A 22,098-nucleotide genomic window follows, 5' to 3' on the forward strand; every position below is an offset into this window, starting at 1 on the left:
ATTTTCTCTGTCGATCATCGTTTTGTTCTCGATTCGTAAAATCCGCTCGGGATCTTTCGTTTTGCAAATAACGCGATGACCTTTCCTCGGGCACCTCCTCCTACGATACAATTCCGTTACTGGGATCGCATTATTCAGCTGGTGTATGAAACTTATCGAAGTCACTTCAAAACTCTCTTTGGGCGTGACATTAACTCCAACATTTGCACAATTATCAGATACGTCCGCGTTCTGGCTACTATCAAGTACGGAGTACCTCAAACTCTTATCTGTCCTCGTATGCGAACGTTTCACTTCGTACTTTTCGTCATCGATGTTCGATGTATCGGTATTTCTGGCTTCTATTTTCTCTTTTCCTTTCCTGACTTTGTGTCTTACTCGACCAGAGCGATAGTCATGCTTCGGTGTGTCCCTCTCCCCCTCTGCGACTGGTGCGTCATCACCAACAACATAAAACCGTCTCCGTTGGACAGGATTTTTCGTTAATCTCCTTTCTACACGAGTCACGGCTCTTTCATGTTCCGTATCATCGTGGAAACACGTTCGACTAACGTTTCCCTTCGATTCTACGTTAAACGTCGTTTCTGGAACGCTTCTCGCCGTATCGCCATCGTCACGACGACTCTCCTTCGGGATTTCATTAACATTTTTATTCCCCGCATCGTTTGACCGTTTAATGCCCAACGAATGTAATGCTCGCGCAAGGTCTCTCTTAGAAACGGGTATTTTATTTTCCTCGCACGTGCAACAACGATTCTCGGAATCACGGACGCCGTTGGTTCTTTGTTTCCGCGTCATGGGGCACTTTGAAACATGATCTGTATTTTGTTCTTTCAGGCCGTTCGAGGATTTCTTACGAGCACGGGACCTCGTGTTGCGATCATCGCTAGATGCGATCTTCAGATAAGGACAATCACACTGGCAGCACACTAGCTCTAAATCCTTCGAACGGATCGTGTTTTTCTTTCCCACGTAATTTTGCCCATTCGTCTCCGCGTCGCGGGTTCTCGATTTCTCAAAACAACCACACCGTTTAACCTTCATCTGTTCGGAAATCTCTCTCTGCATCGCGATCCTCTGTTTACTCGCAATACCCCTCGGATCGGGCACGCAAAAGTCAACAGTTTTTGCGGCGAAATCTAATCTCTGCCGGCTACTCTCGCGATAAACGTTTTCACAATCCTGGCACAATACGTATCCCGATACGTTCATTTCTTGGAACGGTACGACGTAATTTTGTAGTTGGCAGTTGCAACAGACTGCTTTAGGAGGCTGTTGTGTTTGAACAATTTCTACGTACTCGTTTACATGCTCTGCTGCCTTTGGCAACGACTGTTTCGTATTAAGCATCAATGTACCCATTTTTTTCGTTCCGCGAGTTGCCTGTTTATCGATGTGTTCTTTTGCTTCTGGAACATTGCGCATGATTTCCTTCGTTTCCTTTAGCAACTGAGATCTATCCACATATTTTTTACCCTTTCTCGTAATCTCCTTCGCAGTGTCCTCGAACTTCTCAAGCACTTCCTGCTTGTTCGTTGATTCGTTCCTCCCGTCCTCGGACGGATCTTTCTTAACATCGTTGTGCTTCTCGTTAAATTGACGGTATCTCTTTACAGCGCGTTCTATTTCAGCCTCGTCATCCCCGTCGTAATTAGACGCAATTCGCGTAGAAGTCTTTTTGTTGCGAGTGTTTCGCCGTCTCGAGCATTTGACGAACCGTCGCTGCGGGAGAGACCTACATTTCCATGGATCAGGGATTCCTTGATCGAAGGGCAAACCCAGTTCGTTCCATAGTCGGTCAGTGGCGAGACATCTGACGTAACGAGGTATAACATTTTTTTGCAGGACACGTACCTCCGTTGCACCACAGCATCCTCTCGAGGCTAAGTATTCCCTCCAAGTGTCGGGAATGCCTCGTCGCAAGCAATCGCGATCGTTTTGCTCGTACCGAGACGAAATCGTTAAAAACGGACGCGTTTTTAATAATTTTGCCGTGGAGAATGGACCGCGTACAACCTCGCGAACATTGAGATTATTTTTCCGTAGCCGATTCGGCGACGTCCACTCGTACGTCCATCCGGTGAAAATTTTGTACTCGTCCGATTCCTTTATTCGTATTCCTTTTCTGCATCGAGTCCGTTTGACGAGACAGCATTGTCGATTCTTGGAACATCGTGCCACTGTATAGTTGTATACAGTATACAGGATGAATCATCTAAGGCTGGAACCTAAAATATCTCTGTTGCGATAAGAGAATATATCAAAGGAAATACTTTTTTCCAACAGAAATATCGTGATAAAGAATTTCTCTTTCGAAAAACAAAGTACGCCATGTATTAGTACGTCGACTTTCGAATGACCTCCTGAAGAATTACTCTTATATAATCATACCTTAGTTAATTTACAGAGGTCGAGCGAGGGAAGATCAACATTTTTGATGTTTCGAAAAATATAATCTTCGAAAAAAAAATATTTCCGTTTACGACGTAAATAGATTTCCCCTGAAATATTTTCTCGTGTCATTGAAAGTAACGGAGATATTTGGGATTTCAACCTCAGCCGAGTAATACTGTTACAATACATGCAAATGTATCGATATTTTTATATAGCGTTTGTATTAGAAAGTAGAGAACGAATAACAGAGATTGTCGTAGGAAAAATACATCAAGGTTTCTTACTGGCCGGATACGTTGTGCAATTCAAATATTTTGTATGGAGCTTACAAAACGTTCATCGATACAGGTTATGGAACAATAGTGTTTCATACATTGCTTTTACGTTGCAATCAAAATTCTGCAATCGCATGCCAACGATATACCGTCCTTTCCTGAAATTTATATGTTTTTCGAAACGGTATCTCGAATTCTTTCGAATTATCCGAACAATTAATATTTAGTGGACAAATTTCTGTTTGAAACATCGTTTCTAACGTTTTACTTGAAGTAGGCTAACATCTATACATGTACTACGTAATATTGTTTTGTATAAAACATTCTGAAATTATTCAAAATTGAACTGTTGTGTTTTCAAGCAAATTTGTCCAAGTTTGTTGAAGAAAATGTTATAACTCACGTTATTCTTTGATTAATGTTGGTGAATAAAATAATTTTGTAGATATAATTCGTTCGATATACACAAATCTTAGTTCCATTACCTTGCTTGAAAACATTGAATTTGTTTAGAAAGAAATTCGTATAACTGTCCCCAGGTGTATGCAGGGCTACCAGTCACTCGTATTACCAACATAGATACTACATTGTACTACGTACTTCACGATAAAATCAGTTGTGTCAGTGGAGTATTGTGCAAAGTGGCGAAAGTGTTTTTCTGATCAATGTCAATGCAAACATAAGCACGATGTCTTTGCTACGTACGTTGCCCACTCTTAATAAAGCTACCAAATTAATATCGCGCAGCGTTCCATCTGTGTCTTATCATCCAAACGTAAGTACTGATTATTTTTGTTTTCCGGTGTCGTTCCTAACCTGACAAAACATACGTCTTACGGCACTTTTAGCGATCAATATCGTATAGTTGCATCTATTATTGGAATACATAGACAAAAAGTTTGACCTTGATATTTGACTTTTGCATAGTTATGCTTCCAATGGAAAACTGCTTAAAAATACAGCGCAGTAAATACTTCGTATTAATAGTCCTGGAATTTTAGGTTATGTTGATATACGATTTCAATTAAATGCGTAAATTATCTTCTCGAAAGTTAATTAATAAAATGCATACCTATGTGAAAAATGCAAAAAGAGTTCTTACTTTCACCAATTTAATACTAATATAATCAATATAAATAAATTGAATATTGATTACAAGGATCTATATGTCTTTACTACTTATTGTTATTACTTTATAGGTATTAGATCATTATGAAAATCCAAGAAATGTTGGCTCTTTGGATAAAAATGACTCCCAAGTTGGCACCGGGCTTGTAGGAGCACCAGCCTGTGGGGATGTCATGAAACTTCAGATTAAAGTTGACAAGGATGGAAAAATTGTCGATGCTAAGTTTAAAACTTTTGGATGTGGCTCTGCTATTGCCTCGAGTTCGTTAGCCACAGAATGGGTCAAGGGAAAGACTGTAAGTAACTATATACTTTCATGAGTTCTCTAAATAAATATAAATGTTCAATTGCCTAATATTATAGGTTGACGAAGCATTGAAGTTAAAAAATACAGATATTGCTAAAGAATTGTGTTTACCACCCGTCAAGCTACACTGTTCGAGTGAGTAATATTTATCGTTTTAATTTATTATTTTATTATTTTTGAGATACAAAACCTACTTTGAATGTTTAGAGGAAATTTTTAAAATTGGTAGTAAACTGTACCGACATCTAATATATTAAATTCTATAAATCAAACAAGACATACGATTTATGTTTTAACTGAAAACTAATTACCATGAAAATAAGTTACAAATTTAATTTTTTTATATTATAGTGCTTGCAGAAGATGCAATTAAGGCTGCTTTATCAGATTATCGTATAAAGCAGCAGGCAAAATCAAAAGATAATACCTCAACTTAAATCTGATATGTTCCATAGTATTATGTAACATTACTTGTGGTTACTCTAGTTAGCGATGTTGTTAACCACTATATACTTTTATAGATTTTAGAATCTCAGTAAAGTATGAACTGTGATCAGAAATAAAAATTACTGTATCCCAATATATATTTAAAGTTCCATGTAAAAATACTTAGCTGTGCTTTATTTTCTTTTATGACAATGAATAAATATATTTAATTAAAAATCTGCTTAATGTAGAGTTTTCATTTACATACGTTTGTTGCGCATAAATACATGTTGTAAACGATCTATTGTATGGCAATTTAAACTATCGATAAAACAGTTTTACTTGTCTTCTTTTCATGTGAACATAGTATGCCACCAATGATGACGCAATGATGGCGGGCCGGGGAAAGAGCTATACCTCTTATCGATGAATTTTTTTTTTGTTTTAAAGATTATCGTAAAAACAATTTTATGCAAATTATGACAGAAGAGATACCGAATAAACCGAGCAGAAGTAACTACTATTTCACCTAATTCCACAGATAGCGAAAAATAAAATGTGTAATAGCACAAATTCATAGCAGTTTCCTCATAGCCGTGATACGGGAACAAATATTTACTCGGATTCTTGTATCTTTATTCATACAATAGAATTGCATTCCCAGAGATCGGTTTCCAAGAATCAGACTTCGATTCAACCGATTAAAATGAACGCGTTACACACGCCTGAGTTCGAAAGCGAGCCGGATCGACAACACGAGCATCCCTCTTTTAAACTGTCATCGCTACACCAATTGATGCTTAATAAGAAGGAATATAAACTGAGTCATATGCAGTTACTACTGTCAATTGCGCGTTTCAAGATAATTTGCGAAGAGGAACAATTACTTAGCTCGTTAATTCGTAATTTACGTTGCCCATAAGTTTCCACGTTGCCTATAATATATTTACGTCGATTAAAGTTGCTCTTATCTATACGAGATAAACGGATATTGATTTCAGCTTTTTTTTCTTTATTAAATGTTTTCATTAATCGACAGATGAAATTGTTCACGTGGAATCGTCGTACATATAACTTTTAACGGGTCATTCACGTGTTACTAGATGTGCCACCAAACGTGTAATTATATAATATAATTATACAATCAGAAAATACAGCATTGGAGATATTTCAAATGCGCTTATCGCAATACTGTAGATTCAGTCAAGATATCTGTTACCTATATGACGGATGTATCAATATACAATCACGCATATGTTCCATATAACAAACGTGATAAAAAGTAAAGTATGCTACTTCGAAGATACTCGAAAGAAGTGGAGCATACAGCTCGGCGTTATAAAATTTCTTCAACGTCGAGTGATATAAGCTATTTATTGTGACATTAGATACTCGAAACAGTGGTAGATAAGCACTGCCTTTTTTTTTGTTGTTATTCAAACTTCACATAAGTTTTTTTTCCGAGCAAGAAATTATTAAGAAGTAAATCTTTAGCGGTACAACGACGTACTACGTTTCGAAAAATAATAATACCGTAGCGTTCACAATATTTTAATTACCGAGGCAGTAATTCGATCGTGTCCAGCTGAACACGTGTTGTACACGCGCCATTACTGTTTCGTTCTAATTCCCTGTACAGTCATCAAGTGTTTGTACGCACAATAGCTTCTCTGACAAACACGATGCCAGCGGTGCGCGATATGATTGAAACGATGCAATCTTGCCTCGCTGCATCACAAGCAGTAATTGGATGAAAATTGTTTACGTAGACTTCTATCGATATTTGTTTGCTTTGCGATGCACGTAAATAATCTATAGTCCAAACAACCGAACTGTAGTCGGATTCACGTGTCAATCAAATTTTACGTCAGAATAGGCGACAGGATCTCGAACATACTATCGTACACGCTAAGCATTGTATTCTAAAACAACGATATTTTTACTAACCCTGTATGTCTCCAGAGATACCTGCTCTCTACATTATCAAACTCTGATTTAATCCTATTATCGGTATGCACTCATTTGTGTTTTTTAAGCAAGTATATAACCAACAAATAATCTATTTACAACAATTGTCACTTAAAATTTTCCCAGCAGGATAAGTACAGCTGGAAAGTTGTGCCTCTACTGTCGTATAATTTTTCTTAGAAACCAGATATAATATATTACGGTTAAAGAAGGTTAAATGGAAACAATTCCATGAATTAGTTCGTCGAAACTGAATAGCGATTTCTCAAGAGATGAGTCGTTTGAAATTTACCTTTTCGCGATAAGCCGAGACGAGAATCCCTTGTGACGATAAAGAGGCGTTTTCCAGATTGGCATTCAATATCGGGCACGAGGAATGCTTATCGCGTTCGATGCTTGTTTTCCCTACCTCGATTTCTCTATCCACAAAATGGGACGCATTTGCGCGCGAACAAACATTAAATTTGAATAGGGCGTTTCGATGCGGGGACGATTCTACATTAGTCCATGGGCCGTCCTCTCGTGTCCCGTCGTAAATTTTCCATTCCCTCGTGTTCCTCGGTGTAATCTCTTTTCCTCTATGCAAGCCTGGAATATAGAAGGTAATAGAGAAAGAGAGCTAGAGACAGGAAAGGAGAAGTATAAAGAGAGTATAACATTTACTAAAGGGTGGGAGAATCGTCGAATGCTGGAGGGAAGGAGCTCCGATGTCAGGCTGAGGCGAGAGTCATGGAGCATTTCCCCCTCCACGTGCACACCGATGCACGACCCTACGTATACATTGACTTAGCGCTTCGAGCAAATTCGGGGAGTCGAGAGAGACGGCGAATGTAAGCCCTTTACTTCTCGCTCTCATTGTTAGCATGACTGAAATCGACTTGTCGGCGAATACGATTCGATCTTGACTGACGGTCGTTCATTCACTCTTGTAGACAGACTCTGTCAACGTTTTACAATTACAGTTGTTATTGATCACCTATTCAATCATCTTAACTGCAATTACAGATTACATTTTGCAATCATTAATTACTGTCGATCACCATTACGGGTATAATTGTAACCATGGTCAATCACGATCAACATACAATGTAGTCTGTGACTGTCGATTGGATTACGTTTTATTTAACCACCTTTTGATTGTACATCTGCCATGAACACATCAAATTAGCTTTTATGTAACACAGATGTTGGAACGCTGGAAACCTTGTTTTTTTCCTTCTGTATACCTCTGTATTCTAGTTACCTCCTGTACGTTGCCACGTACTTTACGAATTTTTATACCTGTATGGAACATAACATAATTTCGTTCACAACTGAATCTAAAAAAAGAGTAAGTTAGCAAGGTGTTCCGATTTCTCCGGTGGTATTGTAATGTTAATCGCAGCGAGTGGCCATTACGCTCGTAATTGTAGCAATTGCACTTAGCAACTACGACTTTAATTGTGGAGTGACGATAGATATCGTAATTGCTGTCATTGGTAATTACACTTTTCCATCTAGAGGAGTAAACACGACCACCAGTCGAGATCGTATTCCTGTTTGCCGACAGTTCAGGCTTCAGCTGTTGTGTCCAGAGAGAGAAGGACACGCTCGTATTCGTCCTCTTTCTCGCATCCCCGAAGCTACCCGAAGCGGTCAGCTCACGTACACGCGATTCGGCGCGCTGGTGTACGTATGCAGGGGGAGAATTCTCTATGACTCGCGTCCTCAATCTGACATCGGAGTGGAAGGGTGAAACAGGAGGACCAATGGGCATGGTGGGAGAAAGGATGAAGTAGTGGCAAGCGGCCCTGCGTGATACACAGCTGATCGGTCGTTCTGTGACGGAAGAGCTGTTTTGCTTGCGCGTCGTGCATCGCGGGTGGTGATATCGTCGACTCTACGCACGGGATGACAGTGAACCGTGCCTGAGAATCCCGTATACATGCGATTGTTTATGTGCTCTATGCAATTTGACAAAGTATCGAGAGCAAGAGATACGGGCGGTGGTGTTACCCCAGTTGTTAAACTGCTCGCAACATCGGCGCATTGCGGATCGCAATTGGTGGCGTCAGGTCAATTACATCGCGGATATTATCCTTTATTTCGAAGGAAATCGTTAACACGGAGAAGGTCTATGACCGGATCACGACGAAGTTCACCTTATCAGGGGAACAGAATAAACCACGGCGTAGGTGTGACTAGCAACAGTTTGAAATTGATGAAGTCCGAAGCCATCGGAGAGGAGGACACAACTGCTGATCCTGCAGTTTGTGAACATTGATATCGGTGCACTCACAGCTCCCTTTATATCTATTCTGTGTTTCAATTCAACGTGTATTCGCTCGTTATCGTTTACTTTCGAGCTTATTTCCTTTTTTTGGTTCTTTTCTTTCTTCATTTTTCGTTGCATCTATCCGTTCGTATGACTGTACACGGTAATCGCGCGTTAGTTTATTTTTCTTTGTAGCATTTGCGATCGGTTTCGCTTTTTCCTTCTTTGTACAAATTTCCATACGTAGCGTATGCCTGTATATGCGCGCGCGCGCGCGAGTGTGAACGTGAAAGAAAAGGTTGATGACAATGCAACGAGTCCAAGATCAAGACAATGGAATCAACATCAAATTCGGGGCGAGCAAAGGCAAGGGAAATTATAAGCTAGTGTCGCAGCGTTCGGAAAATGAGAAAAAAAATGTCAACGGGACCAATAAACACGGTGAGTCGTTATACATTGAAATTTATTCGAGTTTTTGAAACAATCGATGGTCGTTTATTTTTTTTATTGGTAATTCAAGTTTTGGTAAAGAAAAAATGTTAATACATAGACGTCTAAAAATATGTTACATTTCAGTCGTGAAAACAAAATTTTTTGGATAAATTCTAATAACAGGTGCATCGGAGTCGTTCATCTTCTTCTTTCTTCTGTTTTCGTTTGCAGATTAAACTATAGTTTATAAAATGTTCGTAATAAAAATGTTTCTCGCTGAATGGTTTGTTTTGCATCGAAGATAGGCAAGATTTTATTTGAATATAGAATGACTAATCCCTATAGCGATTTATTCATGATTCTCACGAATGTTTCCACATGCACGATACAGGATATATCATTATATCGAAGTATAAATTCGAATTCCAATTTTTATTGAACCAGTAATCTATAAAATTTTGTTTGTGTTTTATTTATTATTCGAGATTTTTATCTTGATAAATTTTTATCCATCTCTCTAGTATATTCTAAAATTAGAAAATGTTTCAGTATTTATCTTTGGCTTTTAACGTGAACATAGCGATTTGTAACGTAATATAGTGTTTACATACTTGTAATAATTTTTTTTATTGTAAATAAAAGTAGAAATTTAAAAATTATAAAGTAAGTAATATGATCTTTTTAGTAAGGTTTTTTTTTTCTTCAAAAATATGTATTGTCATTGGATTGGTAATTATTTTGTTATTCAGTTAAAAATGTAACATCTGAGGAAGAACTAGTTCCACCGGATGGAGGATGGGGATGGCTTGTACTTTTAGCATCCGTCATGGTCAATTTTCTTATCCCAGGAACAGTGAAATCATTTGGTGTTCTGTTTGTTGAATTTCTTGAAGTTTTTGATACGTCACCATCTACAGCTGCCTGGATCCCAGCTTTATGCTATTTTCTATATAGTTCACTGGGTAAGATTTGCATATGTTTTTTCTAGCAATGTTTTTGTTGGAAGATTGTAACTTTTTATATAAGCCTTATTTTGCTTAGTAACTTATTTTTGCTTGTAGGACCTCTTTCCAGTGTGTTATCGGTTAAATACTCATATAGAACGGTAACACTCATAGGAGGAACATTTGCTGCTGTAGGAATGATGCTGAGTTATTTTGCAAACTCTGTGGCCTTTTTGTGTATTAGGTAATTATGTTATTATTAACAAGAAAACATGTTCTTAATACATATTGCGTTCATCTCTAAGATACAATGTAATTATTTGGTTTGCTTTTAGCTATGGTGTTCTGGTAGGAATAGGAGCAGGATTGGCTTTCCCTCCAACCGTGTACATTGTAACTTCTTACTTTGTACGGTTACGTGGACTTGCAAATGGGCTTTGCATATCTGGTAGCGCTTTAGGTTCTATATTCCTTCCACCCATTCTTGGAATTCTTCTACGAGAATATGGATACAGGTATGTTTTTTGTTACATTAATGAGTAGACAGGTATGATCTTATTTTTCTGATAGACATTAAATTTATGATTTAAGAAAGATGGACAGAAAACCATTCAATATGCATTTATCTAACAGTATTTCTGTGAATTAATATTTTTTTGGATATGTTTTCATTAATCTTTTCAACGACCTAGACAAAATAATAAAATTAAATTATGTTTTCGTACACTAATTTTAATTGATTTTGACAAAATTTAATATATTTGTGATTTGTGGCCTTAATTGTCCAACTTTATTGTAATTTGTAACATTGAAATGAGTGTTACAAAGATACAAGACAATTTGTGTATTTTTTTTACGTGCATCTTCTCGTTCTCGTGAAGGTCTGTAAATAAAGTGTTCTTGTCGTAATATTTTGTGAAGATTACCTTGGTGAGTATTGATACATCCATTATTATAATTTATTAAATAAATGTAAAGTTGATTGATGTGCATGCACAGAGAGTCCCTCTCACGAGATGTACAGATAAACCACGCGTGAATTTGTGTACAGAACACTATTGTATATCTCTGTAAATTTACAGCTTTTATAGCTGATTTTACAGCTTTTCTATCAAACTTGTCGTCACTAAAGATAACGAACATTAACTTGTTCGACGTTTGTACGGTAATGTATACATACGTGTAAAGAAACATCATCGATTGTAGAGGAAGTGCTAGGCTCGCGATGAATTACCGACCTCGCCGTTATAACCGAGCAAATTTATATACTAACCCGATGTCTGCAACTGAAACGGCACATGAAGTCGTAAATAATGAGCCGCTCTCGACGTGTTTAGGTAAGAAACATATTCCGTTACATGCGTTTGTTTTTCTTTTTTTTTTTTTTTTTTTTTTTATGTGTGTTTATCCGTATTTTAGTCAAAATGTACGCGACCCATACTTTCCAACCACGTAAACAATTACACTTTGAGTGATATGTTTTGACGCTATTTTAAATTAGACCCAACCACAATGTGAAGGTAGCGAGATGGATCGCAAGTACGCCTGGGCCATACGATTATGCGAGGCTTCCCGATTATGCCGTGATGACTTTCATTCATCGTAATAAGGACGACTTCCTTGGCCGGGTGGTTCATTTAAAAACTTCGCACGCGATTGTTACAATCAAGATATCGCGATACGTTTCCTGAAACGTTTAGTGCAGGGATGGGGAATCTGCGGCTCTCTCGTATATTACGCGAATCATTCATCTTCTTCGTTAATACGCTTTTTAAATTTATTTTTAATGTTAAGTATATTTTATAGTGGAAGATAGCGAGTAAATTTTTACATACACAGTGGTAACTGAAACGAGTGAGTGCCAAAGATATTCTTTCCATTTGGTTTTACATATTACAACACGAACAAGATCCAATACAAAGTCCATTTTTTTGAATTGGAAAGGTGTCTACACTCGCATATAAACGTGATAGGTTAAGCAGTTTTCAAGTCACGACGAAGCAAATACTCGGGCAAACAAAAATTCCGAAAGCACTATTTCGGGCGTTGTTATCATTGAACAAGTCTATGCAATGTATGAATTAGCGAAGTGACGTGGTTCCCCACTTCTGTCTTTTTTAGTGTAAATACGATACAATTCTTAATTTACATAATTTGCATGCAAATAAGTATTACGATTAAAGTTACTGCTAGCCAACGTAAGTGTGTACATTTTTATTCGAAATACAAATACGTACGATAGTAGATAACACAATTTTGTCTTTTTGAATCGGATTCGCTTTGTACTCGATTAAACAGGAAGAGAACGACCCGTCGAACAATCAGTTAGCGATGCATAAAACCGTGTATATGCAAGTCTTTTGTTGTGTTTGCATACGTAATAATCACGTTCGCGAGAACCACGGAAACGTACGGGTTGACGTTGAAAGTATTTGCATATTTTTACGTGCACGCATTATGCGACGGACGCGTGATGCTCACGTGTCTGGTGTTAACATGTGGCAAGAAAAAGAAAAAAAATAGACAACGATAACTTCGAATAATTCGTTTCATTTTTCGACGTTACGATAACTGGTAGAGATATGTTCAGTCATAATTGAGGAAAAAGAAAACAAATTATACTATTTATTGTTCCGTCGGACATGCGTTTTTATTTTGGTATGGTTGTTCTTGTTTCCTTATTTATTTAACGGGAACGTGAACGTGTGGAGTAGACGTCCTTATCAACTAATCACAAGTATGAGTGTACGTTAAATGATACTTCAATGTAAGTCAGACAAAACTGCTAGTTCGTGTTGTCATCATTTATTTTCCAGTTTTCTTTCCAGCAGTGGGGTGAACACTGTGCTGCGTCGAATGACGTTTCGATGAGAGAATTTTGGTCGTTTAAATAACGAATAAATCGCGTATCGATTAAATTCTAGTCATCGCAAATCGTGGAACGCGTTACGCGTGACGAATTGAACGTAAACCATTTTATTTCTACATACATAGTTGACTCGAATACCAAACAATAGATGCGTAAGGGTAAAATCTCTGTCACGTCTAAGCGTACCCTTTATTTTTCTTTTGTTGCAGAGAAATGTGTTCCATGGAAGAAGACAGGGAAAACGCGATTTCGAAGAAGACGAACTTCTCTTACGGCAAAGAATATTGTACGCGATCTGAAACATGGTATAAATATAACTGCCGTCCCAATCTATTTTAAAACGCGAAAGGATGCGCGTCTCGTCTTTGATATTTCTTTTTCTTTTTTTATTAAATTTTGTATGTCGTTGCGTAGTTTGTCGAAGTGCTAGGTTTCAGGTCGTGGCACAAAATCGGATGCGCCATAGTCTGTGCCCTGATTAAAATATGATTAAGGTCCATAGACTATGGTACACCTGTACAGTACTTTGTAAATTATTTAAATCAATTATTTGAGAGTACAACAAATATCGAGTTTACAAGTTATACCACACAAAGTAACCAAAGAACAAAATTAATTTATGCGAATGACTAAATAAGACTTCGCTTGTGATGATTTATCTGTGATAGTTTACAATGTGTGAAATCCAGTATTATTAAAAGTATTATAATATTTAAAGAAACAGTCAACGACAATGTCTTGTATGTTATGGATTAATAACCACAGACTCTATTAACGAAATTGTATATACGGAGTACCTGTAATCCACGGTATTGACTTTTATACTTTTTATAATTTATAAACTCTAAGAAATGCATTTTTATATGTTCTGATTATGTAATTAACTCCGTATGCAAGGAATATAAAGAATAAAGCGTTCCTGTAGACGCTTGTATTTATTATCTTCTGAATTACTTTCATTTTATTGCATCATAGTCTTTACATTAAGATCCTAATAAGACGATCATCAAATATTTAAAAATATCTCCTATTCCATTCCATGTTTGTACAATTATTAAACGAATGTGTTTGTATTCTCATTCATTCATTAACTGTGTAACTTTAATGTAACATTCATAATTTAAGAATGTGATATATTATCAAATTGTCCGATGTCTAGTAAAAGTAACGTGCCTACGTCTATATTTCGTTATATTTTTGTAATCGAATTTGAAGCTGCGCCGTTCACTAATGTTCGTTTCGATTCTATTTTGTTCTTCCCCAACAGCCATGGAATTACCTGATGACGATATTGTAAGCTATATCATTCGTAACGATAGACTGAACGATGTGCTAAAGTTTATTTTGCTTTTTTACAGAGGTGCAGTATTAATAATGGGTGCTGTCACTTTGAATGTATGGGCGAGTGCTCTGTTATACGAACCGGTGGAAAAACACATGGTGCCCGCTTCGCCGTCGAATAAGTCGAACGACCACGACTTGGAAGCAGCATCTATAATCGTAACTAGTCCCGAAGACGAGAAGAAATTGAATAATATGATTTCTTCCGCGAACGAGAAGGCTGCCCCGATAGTACCAAAGAGTGCGTCTAGCGTCGCATTAGAATATTATAAAAATACTCCGGTGCAAACGAGAACGAGAAAAATAAGTATGCCTACGGGGCGAGAAATAACCGGTCAAATGCACAGCACGCCAGCCTTGCACGCCGTTCCCGAACGTGGCGGTGATTTTGGCAAATTATCAAGACGCAAGTCACCCTTCCAATCGCCCAGCACGTCATCGTTCAATTACGTTAGCACGCCGTATCACGGGAGCACTCTTTCCTCTCTGCATCCGGAGAGAGCATCCACGCTGACTCTGAACGCTATATCGAACACGTTCTCGAGAAAGGCTACGGATGAAACGAACAAGAAGAACGAGGAGAAACAGGAGAATAAGTTCTTCGATTTCAGCCTACTCAAGGATCCCATATATCTCGTGATTTTGATCTCAAACTCGACGAACGCCGTCAGCTATACGAATTTCGTTATACTGCTTCCAGCGTACGCGAATTCTTTGAAGTTCGATAAGAACAGGTCTTCCCTTTTACTTTCGATCGTCTCGATTTTAGATTTAATAGGACGTATCGGGGGCTCGGCCCTCTCCGATGTCTCGATAATGCCTAAGCATTGGTACTTCGTTGGCGGGTTACTCGTCTCTGGAATCTCATTAGCCGTTTTACCGATAGCCACGGATTATATCATGCTGTCAGTTTACTGCGGTATTTTTGGTTTGGCGTCCGGTATTTACGTCGGTATCACCGCGGTTATCATGGCTGACATGCTGGGAACGGAAAAGCTAACTTCTTCGTACGGTATTTCGTTATTCGTCAACGGAATTATACAACTGGTCGGCCCGCCCATTTGTGGCCTTATATACGAACAAATTGGAAGCTACGGTCCGATCTTTAGCATCTTGGGAATCATTTTAGTTGTAGGTGCAGCTTTGTGGGGTCTCGTGCCGTTCATTAGAAAGAGACAACACGCTCTGGAGAAAGCCAATCAAATCGAGAAATTGTAGAGCATTCGTAGCCCGGGATCCAAGAATCTCGTGATGACGAAGAGCTTCGTTGTATGATTACTGTAGAAGTTAATATAGCGTGTTTCGGTATATAATGAGCATATAATTATGAAATACTGTGATGTTAGAATGAATGTTATGTATATACCACTGGCACTGTGATGACGTTATACGCGATCCACACGCACATTTTCAGGTGGATTGTTGGGAAACAATTTTCAAAAGATATATTTTTAAGAAACACGAAAGTTTCTCTTTTCTCCAAAAATTGGAAGTATCTTGCCTTACAAGTGCGGAAAAAAAATATTACTCCTTGAAAGTAAGTTCTCGTTGATATTTAAAGAAAAAAAAAGAGCACACTTAGGAACAACTAAGTACTTAGGCCAAAAACGCACTAGCTGCTGGTGCTATCGTAACTTAACGAAGAATGCAATAATATAATTTAGTGCACGTCAAATTTTCTTAGCATATATATAACCGCGAAAGTCGAATACTTGTTTCTACACTTCCCTTGTGAAAGGGGTAAACATGTATATAATTCATAACTATTGTAAACACTTGGACATTAAAAATAGGGCCAGTCAATTTTATTATTGATTCGATTTGTTTACAATTCACCGAAAAACATGCCTTACAAAATAGAATATAAGCACTTTGTAATTAATAAATTACATTTATAATACTATACAATATGTAAAATAAATAATGACACGAAGTATGCATATCTAATTTGAAGCATCCTATAAAAATGGGTAACTACTTACACTCCAGGATTAATAAAGAAATTACTCATAGTCTCAACCTGTTTTATTGAGGGGCAATAACTAATAATTACTATTAAAAGAAAATTAAAGAGCGACCCTTTTGTTATTTTTATATGCTTTCTATGTGTAAATATAGAAACGTCTAACGTCTAATATACGATGTTAACTATATAATTTATTCTTTTTTCGATGCATCTTCGGAAGAAGATGGAATTTGTCGGAAGTTAGGGAACTGTTCCCATGGAGCAGATAGTTCAAATCTACGAAATTCTTGTGTTAATTCTAGTGGTTCACATACCACTCGCTTCTTCTCGTCGTCATAGCGTACCTAACACAGGAATACATTTTTTACATCACTTATATATTCAGTGTCCAAACATGTTAAGTTACCTCAACATAACCAGAAAGTGGAAAATCTTTTCTCAATGGATGTCCTTCAAAACCATAATCTGTAAGAATTCTACGAAGATCCGAATGATTACGGAAGAATACACCAAACATATCCCACACCTCCCGTTCATACCAATTAGCAGCATCAAATACACATTCTGCTGATTCTATAGGTGTCAATTCATCAGTGTATGTCTTTACTCTAATACGTGAGTTATATCTTATCGATAGAAGATTGTAGATAAGCTAGAAATGATCAAACACAAAATAATACTTGTTATAAAGAATGTTAAAATATAGCACAAAGCCTTACCTCGAATCTATATAACCGACCAGGAACATCCATTGCAGTCATATCTGCCAAGCTAAGAAATTGAGCATTATGATGATCTTTTAAGAATGACAAAGTTGGAACAACTCCATCGGGAGCAATTAATACTTCGAGTTCATCACCAGCAGTTATCTGAACCTTTTGTACAAATTTTGGTAAACATTCGGCAACATATTGACCAAATTCCTTTAAACTTTCTACATCCACAGTAGTAGGTTTACGGACCGTTGCTATTGAATAATTAGAACATTTTCTGTATACATCTTTTCATATATGTTTAAAATATAAAATATATATTTACTTTAAAGGTTATTAAAAATAAAGGTTTAAAGGTTAAAGGTTTAAAAATTATTATTAACATACATGATAACATTAAATTATGACAGAATATATACGATAAATAATAATATTACGTACGTTGTGTTTCTGTCTTTTCGGTTGTCGTAGTGTTCGTTCTTATTAAAGGAAAAAGATTTGGATAACCTATTGATTGAGTTAATAATTTATTACATAATATGAAACACAGACGTTAAAGAATCTAAATAAATTTACTTACATTTTGGTGTCGCGACGGGAAAATTTCGTGAGATCTTCAAACAATTCCTCAACAGAGACGTCATTTTTTCAGGAAAATCTCACAGCATGAACTAAGTACACAGTACACCTACACAAATGTAAGCGCCATTTGTACTGTTCCTTATCACGCACTCTACTATAGAAGAAATTGACATATTTCGTATATGTGCACACTACACTTAAACCAAAAATTTTCGAGCCTTTTGTATACCATCCAATCCTTAAAAAAGGTTAAAAGATTTTTAAAATGAGTTTCTTACATAAATTTATTTACGTATTATAACTTGGAATTACAATTAAGTTCATACAAATTTATACGATTATTTCAGTATGGAAACTTATATTAAAGTAATTTTGTTTTATTTTATTATTTATTTATGTACATCATTAGATACAGTTGTAATGTTGCAATATAAAACTTAATTCTGTTTTCTCGTCTATTTATTTGTAAAATAATATTGCACATAGTTAAAATTAAAAGTACATATAATATTAAGTTGTATACAATTATCAACTGCACACAATGTTTTTTAGGGCACACTGTTGTTCAATTTTTTGCATTTCTACAAGTATAGTTGCCACAGCATGCCTTAACTGATGAAATTTTGATAGAGATAGTTCAAATATCTGACACTCTCCATTATTGAATGTCCATTCCATTATAATATGTGGCTCCAAAACCCTATTTATGATGCTAAAAATGAAAAGAATAACAAATATATTTAGACTGATACAAGACAAAGAAAAGTACTTTTTAAAAGAATTAATATGTTACTCTTACCTAGAAGAAATGGTGATGTCTACACGCCACTTGCAAGATATTAAATGTGCATAAAACTTTGTCCTGTGTATTAGACCTGCTATCAACTCTGGTCTTTTCTGACCATACACAACCGTAGACAGATCATCGATACAATCAGAAGGTAACCTAAGGAATTAAAAAATTTGTTGGTTAAAAAATTATGTGATAATTGAATACAGTATACAATTGATTGAAAATATACTTTAATTCATCCAATGCTTGTCTGAATTCTGCAGGCTTGACGTTTTGAGACGATATGCCCAAGTGAACTTTCAATATTGTACAAATTACAGAATAGTATTCATCCACAGATTGTTCTGACACGTTATACTTTTGACTTATCCTGTCTAATATTCCTCCTTCTATGTGTTCTTGATTTATTGCTTTTACAGCAACTACAAATTACAAATTTCATTATTACTTGTGGGATAAGGTGTGTACTAAATTACAATCAATGTATATAGTAAAAGTAAACTTACTTTGTATTAAAGGACGAACAAACACCTTTTTTAACTCGGGCAAAACTTTAGTTCTATTTCCTAAAGCATACAAAAGTTGGGTTTGAAAAGTTGACATTTTTATTACGAATTCGTTTATTATACTTTGTAGTACAATGATTGTCCTACATCTGCTGCTAGATGACGCCACAAGTTTGATTAATCACATTGCAGAAACCTGTGGAAACGTTCTATTTTTTTGTACGTATACTTCTAATAAAACAATAACTAATGAACTGAAAAGGAATCATTGTAATAACGAAACTTTCCGACCGAATTTACACTTCTACGAAATAGCAATCAGAATTCCCGATTCTTTTAATTTCGTTCTTCCAAAATAAAAATTTTGGGAAATCTTATAAGAAACAGTCTTAAAATATTACAAAGGAAAATTTAGTAATTTTTTTTGTAATGTAAATGCATATAGATTATTCTTTTATTAATGTCGATTATTTAGTTTTCCAATACGGGAACGTATTCTAACCGTTAAGTTATTACAAAGTAATAATGCGAGAAAAATTGATGATATGTGAAATATATAGTTCATTAGATGGACGTATATAAAATATAAAGCATATTGTTTAATACTTCAAAATAATATATTACATAAAGCACCATAACATCAAAAGTTGAGTAACAGTCATGCAACTGACCGTGTGGCCTAATGGATAAGGCGTCGGACTTCGGATCCGAAGATTGCAGGTTCGAGTCCTGTCACGGTCGAACGATTAATTTTTTATTTTTTTGGTTTTCTTTAACAGTGTAGTATGAACTACAAATATAAAGAAACAAATGTTATACGTAAATAATTTATTTTTCAGCGAACTGAAAGAATACTATTCACTTCCTTTTGTTCTATTTAATTCTACACGTGCATTTATTCCGTAATTAAAGCACGTGAATAAATTTATGAAGTGGAAGTACCAACAACATTCTTAAAATTCTACAAACGTACTTATTGTATGGTAATGTTCATAATCTCGTAGTCCGTTGCAAAAGCGATTGCCACATAAATAATTAATAATATTATATAAAAAACATATCGGTGTAATAACTTGATCGTTATAACACGTACTCCGCTCGAACTAAGAAAAATAAAAAAGAATTCCTTCGAGCCGGATTTGAACCAGCGACCTATGGATGTCTAATATATCAAACGTGCCAACTACAGTCCACCGCTCTACCAACTGAGCTATCGAAGGATAACGATTTTTAAGTATAGTTGGACACAGGATAAGCTAAATTTCAATACAGGTGTAGTAAAATCGTTTAATTTTGGATTTATTATCAAAATTTAATAAAAGAACATTTTTCCAAATTAATAAAAAAAGTTACACCCAGGTACTGGAAACTCAAGTGTCGCTCATGGTTGACACTGCGACAACTTGAAACAATATTTATACATATTGCATGCCAGGTGTATCATAGTCATAAATTATGGTAGCATAATAGAGATCCGAGACTTAGAAGTGGCAGTAGATTATTATTACCTAGTAAGAATTAAAAATGATTTAGCATGAGCTATGTGTTAGATGTATAGACACGTTTGCTGAAAACATCAATATAATGGAATGCAATATTTACCATCTGTTTCTTCATAATGGGGCTATCATTGAGTCTCTCGATAAAGAACATGTGTAACGTGACCTCGAAACATTTCTTTCAATAGAAAAAAATAGGGGAGTCAATGTGACGCGAAGACGAAGGAAAGTAATTACGTTACTGAATGCTCTGACATTATCGCAGGCATAAAGGTCGCAAGTATTTTTTAAAATGCTACCACAGATTTTATGTCAGTATATTGGTTTTCTCTAATGTCGTGTTAAAACGTAATTAGAAGAAATATTGCAGTGTTAGATGTTAACGATCATAGGTTATATTATAGGTTATGTAATTTTTCTGAAGAAAAATAGAACTACATACGTAATTGGCGAATGTTTTTATTCAATATTAAAAAAAGGTTTTGGTAGGGGTCATCTGGAATAAATCTATACTATTACCAATTAAGTTAATTAACATGTACGTATAGTATCGTTCAGGGTCACCTTGCATATATCCGATCGATCTTGAAATACAAAAATCGTTGTCAAGTAGAACAATTAATGTGCGCCAGTGTAAATGTTAATTTAATTATTGAGACCAATTAGCAAATTGCTAGTTCGTAATACGTGGTAATACGAAGCGACAATAACAAGTTAACCTCTTTAAAATTGTTTACTATAGATAAGAAGACATTTGTTCGATCGTCGTATCGATTGTAATTGGTTGAATCGAATAAGCCTAAATAATTAAAATACGAATATCATCCTGTACAATACCAACTCTAGCTTTACTATTCAGTTTTAATGAATAGAATTCTATAGCATTTCGACTCTATATCCTCTAACGAGAATTTATGTTTTATTTCCGCGAAAATTACGTAATATTTTTTTCGTTTGAACGATTCGTATCGATTCGAAGCTTTCCTCCAACGAAATGTATCTGGGAGTGCCGCTTCTCTAATCAGAACGTAGTGAAACCATTTTGATAGAACCACACCTGAATGTCGGTCGTACTTTAGATCCTTTCTTTCGATTTTATTTCACCTATCAATTAGTATAAACGAGCACGTTGTGGCTATGTCAAGATTTATTCTATTTACGGATTCAATTACAATCATTGTTTATCGCTACTGCCACAAGGAAGCAGCTAATCTCTTTTTCCTGTTATGAAATTTATCATACTATTCCAGTCTGAAAAACATAAAGATCCTGCTTTTTTCTAGTATGATTAACATATGACTCTATCCTTATAAGTACATAGACATACACATAATTTGTCGAGAGGTCTCTATTGCAGAGATGAACAAAACCCTAGGCTTCGAATAAATTTGAAGTTTGCCGATGTGTTTGTCTCGGTTCCTTCTTTGGAAAATGTTCAAAAGAGAAAACGAGACAAACATATCGGCAAATTTCAGATTTATTCGAAGCCTAGGGTTTTGCCCATCTCTGCTCTATTGGTCTCTTTTGAAACATGAGGGCCCATTGGGTCCACGCCAACTTCACTTGTATCGATCCAGAGGGCTCTTATGTCACCGTAAAGACCTATCGACAGATCATTCATAAAAACGTTTCATAAAAACTGAAGAAGCCTGTAAGTAGAATATATCAATATGATAGTCAACATCGTGCTCCACGGAAGTA

The 22,098-nt window shown here is 36.0% G+C and overlaps 4 protein-coding genes, 2 long non-coding RNA genes and 2 other non-coding genes across 8 annotated transcripts; 4 read left to right on the top strand and 4 right to left on the bottom strand.

Moving 5' to 3' along the window:
• The first annotated feature begins 1,700 nt into the window (after positions 1 to 1,700).
• LOC128881286 (iron-sulfur cluster assembly scaffold protein IscU) lies at positions 1,701 to 4,771 on the top strand. Its single transcript, XM_054132206.1, has 5 exons — positions 1,701 to 1,826; positions 3,209 to 3,444; positions 3,869 to 4,093; positions 4,161 to 4,239; positions 4,456 to 4,771. The coding sequence occupies exons 2-5, from the start codon at positions 3,358 to 3,360 to the stop codon at positions 4,539 to 4,541; spliced, it is 477 nt and encodes a 158-aa protein (XP_053988181.1). The 5' UTR covers positions 1,701 to 1,826; positions 3,209 to 3,357; the 3' UTR covers positions 4,542 to 4,771.
• Positions 1,837 to 3,214, bottom strand: LOC128881289 (uncharacterized). The gene is made up of 3 exons (XR_008458035.1): positions 3,073 to 3,214; positions 2,679 to 2,827; positions 1,837 to 2,501 (listed from the first exon to the last, which is right to left on the bottom strand). It is a non-coding gene; the product is annotated as an uncharacterized LOC128881289 (long non-coding RNA).
• Positions 4,772 to 8,315: 3,544 nt separating the features above from the next.
• Positions 8,316 to 16,146, top strand: LOC128881279 (monocarboxylate transporter 9). The gene is made up of 5 exons (XM_054132200.1): positions 8,316 to 9,193; positions 9,934 to 10,146; positions 10,246 to 10,372; positions 10,464 to 10,643; positions 14,356 to 16,146. Exons 1-5 carry the CDS (start codon positions 9,055 to 9,057, stop codon positions 15,554 to 15,556), a joined length of 1,860 nt encoding a protein of 619 aa, XP_053988175.1. The 5' UTR covers positions 8,316 to 9,054; the 3' UTR covers positions 15,557 to 16,146.
• Positions 11,472 to 13,947, top strand: LOC128881288 (uncharacterized). The gene is made up of 2 exons (XR_008458034.1): positions 11,472 to 13,094; positions 13,207 to 13,947. It is a non-coding gene; the product is annotated as an uncharacterized LOC128881288 (long non-coding RNA).
• On the bottom strand, positions 16,127 to 17,755 carry LOC128881282 (NADH dehydrogenase [ubiquinone] iron-sulfur protein 3, mitochondrial). The gene is made up of 5 exons (XM_054132203.1): positions 17,598 to 17,755; positions 17,459 to 17,524; positions 17,024 to 17,271; positions 16,711 to 16,956; positions 16,127 to 16,648 (listed from the first exon to the last, which is right to left on the bottom strand). Exons 1-5 carry the CDS (start codon positions 17,659 to 17,661, stop codon positions 16,496 to 16,498), a joined length of 777 nt encoding a protein of 258 aa, XP_053988178.1. The 5' UTR covers positions 17,662 to 17,755; the 3' UTR covers positions 16,127 to 16,495.
• A 110-nt stretch (positions 17,756 to 17,865) lies between these two features.
• LOC128881283 (COMM domain-containing protein 5-like) lies at positions 17,866 to 19,060 on the bottom strand. Its single transcript, XM_054132204.1, has 4 exons — positions 18,899 to 19,060; positions 18,622 to 18,814; positions 18,399 to 18,545; positions 17,866 to 18,311 (listed from the first exon to the last, which is right to left on the bottom strand). The coding sequence occupies exons 1-4, from the start codon at positions 18,993 to 18,995 to the stop codon at positions 18,128 to 18,130; spliced, it is 621 nt and encodes a 206-aa protein (XP_053988179.1). The 5' UTR covers positions 18,996 to 19,060; the 3' UTR covers positions 17,866 to 18,127.
• A 506-nt stretch (positions 19,061 to 19,566) lies between these two features.
• Trnar-ucg (transfer RNA arginine (anticodon UCG)) lies at positions 19,567 to 19,639 on the top strand. Its single transcript has one exon. It is a non-coding gene; the product is annotated as a tRNA-Arg (tRNA).
• A 383-nt stretch (positions 19,640 to 20,022) lies between these two features.
• Positions 20,023 to 20,118, bottom strand: Trnay-gua (transfer RNA tyrosine (anticodon GUA)). Its single transcript has 2 exons — positions 20,082 to 20,118; positions 20,023 to 20,058 (listed from the first exon to the last, which is right to left on the bottom strand). It is a non-coding gene; the product is annotated as a tRNA-Tyr (tRNA).
• Positions 20,119 to 22,098: the final 1,980 nt, after the last annotated feature.

This window comes from Hylaeus volcanicus, chromosome 8 (assembly GCF_026283585.1).
Source record: "Hylaeus volcanicus isolate JK05 chromosome 8, UHH_iyHylVolc1.0_haploid, whole genome shotgun sequence".
Lineage (NCBI taxonomy): Eukaryota > Metazoa > Arthropoda > Insecta > Hymenoptera > Colletidae > Hylaeus > Hylaeus volcanicus.